This window comes from Canis aureus, chromosome 2 (genome assembly GCF_053574225.1).
Source record: "Canis aureus isolate CA01 chromosome 2, VMU_Caureus_v.1.0, whole genome shotgun sequence".
NCBI lineage: Eukaryota > Metazoa > Chordata > Mammalia > Carnivora > Canidae > Canis > Canis aureus.
The window spans coordinates 86273613-86286344 of record NC_135612.1 but is presented as its reverse complement, the minus strand read 5'-3'; the positions used below and the strand labels follow the sequence as shown (position 1 = coordinate 86286344).

General features: G+C 45.6%; 1 protein-coding gene across 2 annotated transcripts in view; it reads right to left on the bottom strand.

Moving 5' to 3' along the window:
• The window catches only part of CCDC149 (coiled-coil domain containing 149), a 103060-nt gene that overhangs the window by 17481 nt on the left and 72847 nt on the right, over positions 1-12732 (bottom strand). The window contains exons 9-11 of one of the 2 annotated variants that reach the window (XM_077880865.1): positions 11452-11596; positions 2488-2564; positions 1049-1081 (exon numbers count right to left, since the gene is read on the bottom strand). In XM_077880865.1, the coding sequence (XP_077736991.1) occupies positions 1049-1081; positions 2488-2564; positions 11452-11596 (255 nt within the window). The remainder of the gene's footprint in view (positions 1-1048; positions 1082-2487; positions 2565-11451; positions 11597-12732) is intronic. The other variant, XM_077880875.1, reaches the window with a different exon arrangement.

The window sequence follows — 12732 nt, the reverse complement described above, 5'->3', positions numbered from 1 at the left end:
TGTCACTGCTACATGTGTACGCATCTCACTTCCCTAGCGGGACTCTGGATTCTTAGAGGAGGCAAGGGGCGTGACCAGAATCCCTGGTGCAGAACCGAATTCACAAAGTTGATGCTCAAAAAGGTATCAATAGGGGTGCCTGGCTGCCTCAGTCGGTTAAGCATCTGCCTTTAGCTCTGGTCATGATCACAGACAGGGTCCTGGGATCAAGTCCCGCATCACGCTTCCTGCCCCGGGGAGCCTGATTCTCCCTCTCCTGCTCCCCCTGCTTGTGCTTTCTCTCTCTCTCTCTCTCAAATAAATAAAATCTTTTTTTTTTTTTTAAAAAAAAAGGTTTCAACACACTGATGGACTGATTTGTTAAAGACAACACTGATCCTTTCAAGATGCTCATAAGTAAGAGAAAGCTAGCAATTCTCTAAAATTACTGGGACTCATTCCCCTCCGGGGGTTGCAACTGATATGGCTTCTATGTGGGGAGAGGAAGAGGAAGAGGAGGAAGAGGAAGAAAAATGGAAGAAAAAGAGAAAGGTGGAGGAAAGGATGAGAAGGAGGTGGAGGTGGAGAAGGGGAGGGAGGAGGAAAGCACACGCTGCCCCTTGCTTCCCCTTGCTCCACTACTCGGTAGGTTAAATGGGGACCAGGAACCAATGAGCGGATGGAAGGGGCTGATTGGATTTATATGGCAAGAGGCCCTTCCCTTACTATTTCCCTCTGTGGTTTAAAAATGTCACAAGGCGATGCCTTGTCGTGACATCTGGGGAGGCCCCACTGTTTTTCCTGTCCCCCCACTTCGTGTCTGTGTGGAGGCCAGGTACTAAAACAAACTCGGCCGTGGCATAAAATCGATTTAGCCAGGTCCCTCAAAGCTCATTTTACCATTTAATATTTGCCGGGTACTAATTGAATTCTCTATTTCAATTGACTGTTCTAATCAGAAAAGTGCAATGATACATAGAGAATGCATTTCTATTTATTTACATGCAGGGATGACATTAATGCACTGCTGATATTAGCCACAAACACAAATATTTTAAACAGAACATACTCCCGAATCCTACTGAAACATTGTAGCTCAGGCCTTCAGGCAGCAAAAAAGGAGGAAAGAAAGAATTGTTAATGCATAATAGCCATTCCAACCCAGACCAAACAACACCAGAGAGAGGAAATTCTCAGCGTTCCTTTACTTATTCAACTTCCATCTTTTTACATAAATTGTAGAAATAAAACATCGTGAAATTTCACTAAGTCATTTGGAGAAGGGGGAAAAAAAATCAAAACTCCAGTACATGCACAGAAATAGCAATCTGACTGCACAAATAAACGATAAATTTGCCTGACTGTGTTGAAATTCAATGCAATAAAAAGAAAGGCCTTCAAAGAAGATAAGGTTTTAACGGCATCAAAAGGTTCTCGTGCAAAATGGATCATTCAAATCCCCAGAATGGCACTTGCCACTAATTAGTTCTGTTAGGTCTTTTGACATCAAGTTCAAGGAATCTCTGTTAAAACTTCCAATTTATGAAATGCACTTGCAGGCAACCTAAGGCAGCTATTCAGATTTACATTAAGAAAACCTGTTGTTGTCCATGTCCCTATGGCAATTTTCATTTCTCGAACATTACAACAGGGCAGCAACTGATATGATTCAAGGGTAGAGGAGGCTGGTTTGTGCAGAAAGGTTAAGTAACTAAAAATATATGTACAATCCTGCTTCCAGGGAAAGGGAGGGGGTGGAGAATGATAAATACAAGTTTCTGGAGAGTGTAAAGAGAAGGGGAATAGAGGCTGGGGGGGGGTCTCATAAAGGGGGTATTTATTAGGATAAATATAGCTAATTAAAGTGAAACAGCAGAGTTTCCTCACAACATGTACAACTGCAGGAAAAAAAAAATCTCCAAAGGGAATTTTGATTTTTAGAGCTGCATAAAATGGGGTAGGGGCAGAGAGGGGGGAGGAAGGTTCTTAAACTCATTTTTACAGTCATTTTTAGGAATGATAATAGAACAAACTTTTGTCAGCATATTTATTTTTAGGTGTGATTCATTCATTTTTGGGGAATGATAATTAAATAGAGCACATTTTTGTCAGTTCTTATATTCATTTTTAGGACTGATAAGTAAATTGAACAAATCTCTGCACATTCTTATATTCAATTTTAGGGATGATAATTCAAACGAACAAGTCTTTTTAAGATACCTATGGGTAAAAAAAATGAAACAATTTACTATACTTGCAAAGGTGAAGAATAAAACGTACACATAGACAATGACAATTTCTGAATTTAGGCCAGCAAGACGTCATTGTTTCACAGATGAAAACTTGCGTATTTACTGAGTTTTTCTGATTTCCTCAAAATTGATGGCTTCTAAGTTTAAAGTGCTTATAAATTTCTCAGTAATGATCTTCAAATAAAAGGATAATTATGTGAGGGCTTACGTAAAAAAAAAAAAAAAATGGAAAATAACTTTCACAAAGTTGGCTTACCTGGAAGACTCCACAAACCAGAAACTTCCAGAGTTCTTAATTTTTTCTCCAGTTCAGCCACCCGATTCCCTAGGATTCTGGAAAATGGGAGAAAATGGCAACAGACAAATGAGCATCTCAGAGAAAAGGTTTTGAGATTTAAGGTGTATGTAGAAAGCACAGTGTGTGTGCATGTGCAAAGAATATATATGTACGATATATAATATATTACACACACACTATTGAGAGTACACATGAAAATATAAAGTGAATGATTAAAAAATATTAAAGTTGCCATTCAAGTGAGTCCTTTCCCACAACGGTGGGGAAGCTAAACAATTATTCCATCATTGCCCAAATGTCTTATGCAATTTCGAGTTGCTCATTGCTAACAACTATAATTGATGGGGCACCTGGGTGGCTCAGTGGTTCAGCATCTGCCTTTGGCTCATGTTGTGATCCTGGGGTCTTGGAATCGAGTTCCGCATCCAGCTCCCTGCAAGGAGCCTGCTCCTCCCTCTGCCTGTGTCTCTGCCTCTCTCTTTGTGTCTCTCACGAATAAATGAATAAAATCTTTTTAAAAAATTATAATTCATTTTGAATACCCTTAGTAGTATCACACCTGATTCTTTGAGGGTAGATCTGAGTTCTGGAAAGAATCAAGTCTAACAAATAAGATGGGCGAACATGCTTGGTAACATGGTGTTGAGTCAATAAAATAATAAGATCTGCCTGCTTAGACCTAACCTGTGTCTTACTGATCTCCACATCCTTGATACCTAGCAGGATGCCTGGTTGACAGTAGGTGCTCAATAAATATACTTGATTAAAGAAAACGGCTTTCCTTTTCTCAAGGCTTGCAATTATCTATGGAAAGAATGAAGAAACAGGCATTTCCAAAGAACTTCCAGCAATTGCAGGATCGCTAGAAGAATTACACCGATTTCCAAGGCGACCATTCTGACACGTTGTGGCATATTATTTCTAGAACGTGTGTCCGAAAAGATTATACTGTTTACTACTTGGAAGCCAAACTTTGTATGCATGGAAAGACATAAACGTAGGCAGGTATTTCCCCTCTTCCACGCTACACAAAATTAAACATGGCTGGGAAATGATTTCATAGTCATCTAAAACTTCAATCATTTTCCTTTGGCCTGGAAATTGAAAAACCAGTCTTTATAGTATTTGGGGGATTTTCTTGGTGCTGCCGTGCTAAAATGACGTGGAAATCACCTTAATAGCAACGTTTCAATTCCTTTCAGCGAGAGAAATCAGAAGCCAGAATTGTTCTCCTACCTCTCTTTATATTCCAGAGATAGCTGCACACACCCACATACACACAGAGACATGAATATGTATATATCTGCACATATATATATGGCTTTGGATTCATCCTTATTTTACCTGAATTGACTTGCAGCATCTTAATTAATATTCCCTTTGAGTTCCCAGAAAACTCTGACATTACTATATGTGGTTTTCTTCACTTAGGCTTTTCCTTAAGTCTTAAATTCTGCATAGACTTTATCAATTACTTTCAATTTTCACCCTATTTGTTGGGTCTATTCTGCTTTCATGTCTCTGACCCTTCAATAAACACCATTCCTCGTAATCTCGCTTTCAATATTTTGCTCAGACCTTCTGATCCGAGCTCCCTTTTCACCAGCTGATGGGTTTGAGATGCAATCACAGCAGAGTTCAAGTTGATGCCTGTTTCTTAACGAGATCAGATCATCTGTATGTGGCTGCCTCTTGGAAACAAAAGATAAGGCTTAACTCCTCTGTGTATGCTGAAGGATGCCATCAGAGCAACGTCTGGAGGCGTGGTGAAGAGACATTTGGGGTTTTTTTTGTTTTTTGTTTTTTTTTCCCGATATTCCCAGACAACAGAGCCCTGTCTCTCAGGAATGGACTGAGGCGAACTTGCTGGTGTCCCGTACTTTGAGGGACCTGCCTGTCTGTCAGTGGTGACTGCTCTCTTTGGCCTTACACAGGCATCTGATACAGAGCTGGAGGTAATAAAATGGACCCAATGGGAGTTGTGCTAGCAATAATAGTAGCAATAACATTATCTAAAACAATAGCAACCACACTACTGTTAGCATGAACAGCGAAACTAATATTTCCTGGGTCCTGGCTATGAGTCTGAGCCCACGCTGAACACCTGCTGAGCTTACGTGAGCTCATCTGACCTGACAAAAACCCTGCAGTGCATGTTGTATTATTATCCTTTTTTTTTTTTTTACAAATGTGGACCCTAAAGAACAGAGAGGTTAAGTAAACTGCCCAAAGGCACACAGTTGACCTCTAAGCTGTGTCTTTTGCCAACCCTCAGTCCTCTCCTCCACTCCTCTCTACTCCACAATCTACTCCACTCCTCTCATTGGGACACAGAGGCACAGAAATCAGTTAACTTGACCAGAATCACAAGCAGAACTCAGCTGGTGATGAGTCTGGATTTGAACCTACAACTCAATTTCCCACCAAAGTGCATGGTCTTAACCAACATCTCATAATGGCATTTTAATTTACACAAGCATTCTTGTGTCTGGAGCGAGTACTCTTTAAAAACTGTTCACAGTTGGAAATACAGATGCAGCCCCGCTGCCCTGTGATATGACCCAAGATTCCTCAAATGACAAAAAGGCTCTTCTTGATTGGCTTCAGACATGGAACAAACATGGCAGGTGGTGCACTGAACGAGGTGTGGTGCAGCCGAGGGAGATGGCAATATGCACTGAGGAAGGCAGTAGATGAGGAATAGAGTCCAGTGGGCTCAGTCTGACCAATGCAACACCCAAATATTGAGGCTGTAGGGGACAGCGAACAGAAGCAGCCTGTGTCCCTGTGCTGGAGGGACTAAAAGTCCAGTGGGAGACAGACGTACACACAAAGAGACACACGCATGTACAGAGCCTGTCCAAGGTAGGAATACTATTTCTCCATCACTTGCTCTCTCGCAGGTATTACTCTAAGCACTGCACAGGTATTATCTCCCTTGCCCCTTGCAACAACTGATGAGGGAGCCCTTAATGTGCTTAGGTTATAGATGAGAGAACGGGGATTCAGAGAAGTCAACTAACTCGCCCAGGGTGACACGGCTGGGGAGTGGAGGGGGAGGCCAGAATCAAAACGTCGGCCTGGAAGTGCACAAATACTTCAGCAGAAGCACAGAGTGGGAGCGAAGTAAATGAAAGATGAATCCAGAGTGGTTTTTAAGGACCCAGATCATGAATGATCTTGTTGCCAAATTGAGAATGGTGAGATTTTTAGACACTGGCAACAGTGAGATATTGGAAGTAAAACCTGCACAGAAGCAGCATAATGAAGCTTAGGGGAAGTATTCTCGATGCAGAGTACAGAATGGACCGGAATGAGTATGAGTAAGAAGCAGAAAGGCCAGTCCGCACAGTAATGTCCAAGTCAGCTCAAAACAAGCCAGTGGGGACGTGGGAAGTCAACCGAATGGAGTAATAACACGGAGGGAGATGAGGCATCTGACAGCTGGCCTCGTGGCCGAAGGAAAGTCTGGGAGTGCAGAGGTGAGCATAGAGGCTGGGGGTAGGTCTGCTCACCGGCACAGTGTGAGAAGTCAGCAGAACTGGGCCCTGGAGTATCTCCTGTGAAAGGCAAGAAAAGACTAGAGAGGCACAGCTGGCCAGGGAAGAGGAGAGCCGGGCAACATGTGCCTGGAAGCCAAGGGGAGAGAGATCCAGGTGGGGTGGGGTCAATATCGTCTCATTCTGGAAAGTGGTCACATGGGATGAAAGAAGTCCACCTAGAAGATGTGCCTGACCCTTGAGAGAGATGTTTTAGGACAGTGGAGGGGGTGAAATCCAGAATCCAAGCGACAGGGTTGAGAGAAGGAGACTCGGAGCAACTGTAAGCAGTGAATACAGATGACTCTTCAAGGAGTTCAGCAGGGAATCGGAGGAGACAGCTAGGGCAGTAGCTTGAGGCATAAACAGGTTTGAGAGAGGATTTTTTTTTTTTTTTTTTTTTGTAGGATGGGGGAGATTTTAAGATAAGGTTTTTATTTAGCTATGGTTTGTTTTAGGAGGGATTTCAGCCCATGTCTACCCAGGAGTCTAGGAAAATCCTCAAGACATCAGGCCTCCAGATAGGTGTTTAGTAGTAGTTTCTGATAGTAACAATGTCATTGGGGATCTGCAAAGGCCAACCTAACCCAGGAGCTGGCCACCACCGTGTGTCTACTTCCTGCTCCCCAGACAACACGGGGAGCAGAAACCCCTGAGTGAGGGTCCTTGGGGGAGGGCCCATCCTAAAGAAGAAGGGACTGTGGCTCTTCCCTGCCACCACCTCCACCCCAGGTGGCCTTCTTTTGCATCTCTGCTCTGATCCATGGCAGCTCATGCTGCTACCAAGATCATGAACTTCCAAGCTACCTATTGATAAGTCACAGTAACCTCATCCCTTCTTTAGCAGAAGTAAGACAACTGCCAACTCTCTGGTGATGAGTACCTCCAGGAAAATGCCTATTAATTGAAAATCCTCACAAAATATAAAGTCGAATGTGGATTCACCAGTTCTTCAAGATGGCTCCCATTTGGGCTTCCCAAGGTGTGTGTTGGGGGAGGGAGGGGTGACTGTCAGGCAGGGGAAAGCCAGTAGGGGGAGCACAGGCCTACAGAACAGGATACCTCCATTCTCTCACGGAATGCTCCACAATAAAACTACTGCATTATCTTAGTTACAAAAGGCTAAGTCAAGGGGAATCACAGCAAGCAGACGGGATCCAGATTCTATTCCTAGCCCCCGCTCCGTTTGTTGTATAATTAGTTTTTTTACATGCCCCCAAATAAAACATTTATTGAAAGTGTGAAACCAAAGGCCTCCTAAGTATTAAAAATGGCACATTAGGTACTTTATGTACTGATGTGAAGCAATCTTTAAGATCTATCATTATGGAGAGAAAAAGAAAGGTGCAGAACAGTGAAACGACTTTTTTTTTTTTAATGAATACCAGCTATCACTTGTAAAAAGGAAAGAAAGAAAGAAAGAAAGAAAGAAAGAAAGAAAGAAAGAAAGAAAGAAAGAAAGAAAGAAAGAGAGGCAGGGAGGAAGGGAGGAAGGAAGAGAAAAAAGAATATCTATACTTATATAAACATACACGAGTATTTATATATGTCTGGGTAAACGTATTACACATTTACTTACATATGCATCCTTGCAAACAGATACATAAGTAAGGAATGGGGGTTCCTTCCAGGAAGGGGAATTGGATGGCTGAGAGATGGTAGTAATTTAGAGACACATCGTTTAACATTTTAAAATGTGAACCATGAGATGCTACAAAATTATTAAAGGACAGGGTGCATTACAACAAAATTAAACCTGAAAAAAACAAAAGCAAGCAAACAAACAAACAAAAACAAACAAAATTAATCCTAGTAGAACGAGCATGTCTGTTTTTTTTTAAACAGAAGGTGAGAGCCCATGGAACGTAGCTACGGGTGTGCTGGTCACAGAGGGTTATGGCAGGAACGCGTTAGGAAATCAGTCTGTCTGGAGAGGCAGGAGCGTCGGGCTGACGGCCTGGGGGTACTGAGCAGGACTCTGCTTTAACAGTCCAGCTTTTCCCTGAAACCAGTATCACACTACATGTTAACTGCCTAGAATTTAAAGAAAAAACTTGAAACAAACAAAAAAGTCAAGTCCAGCTTTTGAGGGGAGGTTTGTGCCGTGCTCCGAACTATAGCTGGCGGGCAGGTGTGAGAGCGCTGGGGTGGGCAGTGGTGGAGGGCCCGGGGTCTGAGGTTGGAGGGTTGATGAGGAGGGGGTCTCCCCAAGGAAGAAGGGGTGACAAAGCAGAGGGGGCGGGGAGGCGGTATACACTGAAGGCCCACGACAAGGACCTGAAATAAATACCAAATCCATGAAAACCGTAAAGTGTATTAAGGGAGCAAGAAAAAGGATTAGATAATCCATTCATTAAATAATCATAAGCACCCATGTGGGCTCAGCACCATCCTCCCCACTGGGAGAGAACAGTGATTCTGATGGTGGGCAGGGCCCACCCATTAAATATTCTTCGAATCATACTTCAAATGGGGGCACAATATTCTATCTTATGGATTTACTATGATCTTAACCAGTCTCCAACTTAAAAACATTCAGGGGGGCAGTGCCTGGGTGGCTCACTCAGTTAAACATCCGACTCTTGATTGTGGCTCAGGTCATGATCTCAGGGTCGTGAGATGGAGCCCCGAGTCAGGCTCTGTACTCAGCGCAGAGTCTGCTTGAGATCCTCTCCCTCTCCCTCTGTGCTCCTGTAGTCTCCCTCTCTCAAAATAAAATAAAATGCAAATAAAAACATTTGGGCTGTTGCTGTTTTCTCCTCCCTCTTATAAACGAATCCATGGTGAACCCCGTATGTATGAATCTGAGGGCATCCCACTGAGCTTTTCCTTTAGGATAAGTTCCTAGATGCACAGCCTGTGGGTCAAAGGGCACAAGCACTGTGAAGGGTCTTAAAACGTACTGAGGAATGGACGGCCCCGAGGTCTATATTCCTTGAAATGTGAAGGGCCAAAGGGATGTGGAACCCGTCAACCTAGCAGTTGGAAATGTGGGTCCTGCTCTGGATGGCGAGGTGGGACAAGAGCTGTGAGGAGAGCCTGCAGAGAGTGAGAGGCAAAGATGGGGGGAATGAAGCCCCCCCGACACCCCCAGCGGGGTAAGGAGAGCAGGAGACCTGCGGAGACCTGGGGTGGAAGTGAGAGGTGTGGAGGGAATCAAGGGGGTGAGGAGAAAGTCAGAGGAATCCAAGGAGGTGAGTGCAAGACGGGAGCTGGGAGGCAGAGAAGCTGTAAAAGGAACAGACTCAGAAAGTGGGGTTTGGGGGTACTGGGGACCCCCGAAGGAAAACTGCTGTGGAAAATTTGGGAAGAGGTCTTGGGAGGTGTTGAAGCGGGGGGTGGTCTTTCTTTCCTGTGCACAGCATCCCTTGGGGCTTGCTCAGATCCAAGAACCCCGACATTCCTTCCAGAACCTACCCCCCCTCCGCCCCCGCCCCTCACCGAATCTGCATTTCAAAACCAGTGCCTCCAAGTGATTCTGACACAGAAGTGTGTGCCCCCCCCAACACACTTTGAGGGGGTGGCTGCTGAAGCAGCAAAGGTGGCCCTCTTGTTCACAGAGATTCTGGGTGAGCGGAATTCAGGGGGGGAGCTGCACGGCTGGGCAAAGGCTTTGGGGGTCCGGGGAGCTCCGTGTGCTTTCTGGGGGAAGAGCAGGGGCCAGAGGAGGGGTGGGGTGAGCAGGTGGGAAGAGGTGCTCACAGGGCAGCCAGGCCCAGAGGAGGGAAGGGGTGGGGCCCGCCAGGCTGGGGGCCCAGGGTGTCTCCCGGAGACAGGAGGGGAGGGTGGAGAGCCCGGGTTCGAGGGGAGAGTCATTCTGGGGGCTCATGGTGCAGAGCGTCTATTTTCTCAGTAAACCAGAAGCCGAGGTTACCTGCTGGGAACCCACTGGGGCTTAGAAGGCCCGCGAAGGTTTCAAAGAGCCCCAGTGGGTGCTTCAGAGGGAGTCAGCGAGGACAGAGAAGGCTCATGCGGAACACCACCGGCTGCGGGGGAGTCCGCCTGGATAAAATAGACCTCATACCTATTCTGGGGATATTTCCATTTCTTCTCCCTCCCCTGAGGAGTATCTGCATTTTAGCACCTGCCCGTTTCATTCCTTGGTTCGGGTTTTCTTTTAAAAGAATTTCTGAAAACTTCTGTCAATAAATTACCCCGTCATCCCGCTGAGATTGCCAGACTCCCTCCACTGCTCTCCGCCTTCCTGTAAGGGTATCTTCATCCCCGGCCATCTGCCCTTCACTCCTGGCTTCTCTTTTTTCTTTTTGGTTTTTACAATACTCTCCATCATCTCCCAGCCACCCCCCGCCACCCCCTGCCTGTCGCCAGGACATCAATCCCGCATCCCTCCCCTCCTCCTGGAAGCCCAGCTGATCCCGCATCCCTCCCCTCCTCCTGGAAGCCCAGCTGATCCCGTATCCCTCCCCTCCTCCTGGAAGCCCAGCTGATCCCGTATCCCTCCCCTCCTCCTGGAAGCCCAGCTGATCCCGTATCCCTCCCCTCCTCCTGGAAGCTCAGCTGATCCCGCATCCCTCCCCTCCTCCTGGAAGCCCAGCTTCTCAGTGCCTGCTCCTGTGTTCTGCGCCTTCCTCTTGGTTCTGTGTGGAGGTGTTAGAAGTGGGATCGGCCATGTAATTTGGGGGGGGGGCGGTGAAATGAAAACGCAGCCCGCCTTGTTAAAAAATGACTAAGCATCTCAAGACTATTGGACCAAGTGCGGGGCCCTTCGGAGTGTGGTCACTTGTCCTCAAAGCCAAGCCCTGTTTGCAATGTCTGTTGCTCTTATTATTGCCTATTCACCATGCTCTGAACACCTCCAATTTTGCCTGTGTCTCACACTGTTCCTATAACTCAGAGGAATTTGCCCCACCTCGTCACTATACTTATAAAAACCAAGGGAGAGCCTGTATTTCAATGGTTCCATCACACCACCTCTTTCGCTTCTCTGGAAGAGACATGACACTCCCTCCTAGGCCCAAGTGCCCATGGAAGTTGATGCTTGGCGTTCCTGCTAGACAGGACCCCTCAACGTCATGCCATAGGTTACAGTGGCCCTGAGGGGTACCCCCCCACGAGGGGACCTGCAGGGGAGGTAGGGCGAGTTACCCGCGCAGTTGTACTGTCAAAGCTGTGTGTAATAGGCTCAGAGGGAGTGTTCAGTGTGCAATGGCTGGTAGTGTGCCCCCACCCGGCTCTGGAGAACCGCTAAGATACTGTTGTGATGCAGACACGTCATTCCAGTTGAGGAAGCTTCCTTCCACACCTAACGGCTGCCCTCCCCTCCCCAAAGGCCTGCAGTCCCACCCGGCTGCCACCCACGGCCGGCAGCCAGCCTCCCACATCTCTCCCGCCCACCCCACCCCCCAAGGGTGCAGCCACCTACTTGTTGGTCTGCCTCTGGTGCTGGATGACCATGTTTTTCTCGTGGATCGTCTCCAGCAGGGCTGTTGCCAGAGACTTCAGATCAGAAATGGACTGTGGAGTAGCCGGGAGACTGCACCCATGATCCTCAGATAACAGATCTTGAACTAGGGGGAATATAAAGTTTGCAGCTCAGTGTTAAGTCCTTCGGGAACACTGGAATGCAAACCAGTGTCTGTTTGTCCTGGATAATGAAGCTGGGAGAGGCTCCCAGCTTCTGAATGCTATGATGTTATATTGCAGACTCCGTTTCAGGTGTCAAAAGTAAAACAAAATAAAATTCAGTGTGAGGGTTGAGCAGACACAAAGAAAGTCTCATGGACTTTTATTGGCAATTTTTTTAAGGTGATAAGAATCTTTTGCATTTGTCTAGTATTTTGCCCTTTCAAAACACTTCCAAACTAACTCATCTGAGGCCCCCAATTTAAAGAAAAACCCACCTGGGAAGTATTATTTATTCCCATTTCATGAACAGGAAAGCAAGGTGGTGATGGATTAAAAACATTAGCTGAAGGTCACACAGCCATGCAAATATCAATAACTCTGGTCCTGAGCTCCTTTGGGGTGGTTTCCTACGGAGTGGTATGCTCAGTGGACGGCGAGATCACACGGGACGTTATTTCAAATGCAAAATATGTTTTGTGTCTGCATGTTTTTAGAAATTAAGAGTCACCACAAAAAAAGATACCACTTGTACTCCTACGAGACAAAAAAAAAATAAAATCCCTCACTGTATCTCTGATCATTTTCTATATGCCTACATGTAGATATACCGATTCATACATTTTTCTTCTAGAATGGGAAAAAGCTCTTCTTCTTTCACTTAACCCTATTCCTCCATCCTTAATATCTTCTAACACGTAAGATGTAATGGCAGCTTGGTAGCCCATATGTAGATATACAATAATTTATTTAATTCCTGCTGGACATTTATGTTCTTTCCTACGATTTTTTTTTTTTTTTTTGGTGGCTCTAATATAGGAAGAGCTTTCTTGAAGCCGTATGCTTTCATACATCTGTAATTACTTCTTGCTGCTCAAAGGGGATGAGTTCAAGGTTTTTCAAAAGAAGTTGCCAGAGGTCTTCCAGAAAGGCTGAGCCAGGCATATGGCTCTGCTGTGGCGACTGAGTGTGGCCAGCATTCCCCACACCCATGATAAGACTGGGCCTCGCCCTCCAAAGATGTTTGGCCATCAAGGGTGTTCAGAGCTAAAACTCACATGGGCCACTTCACATTTCTGTG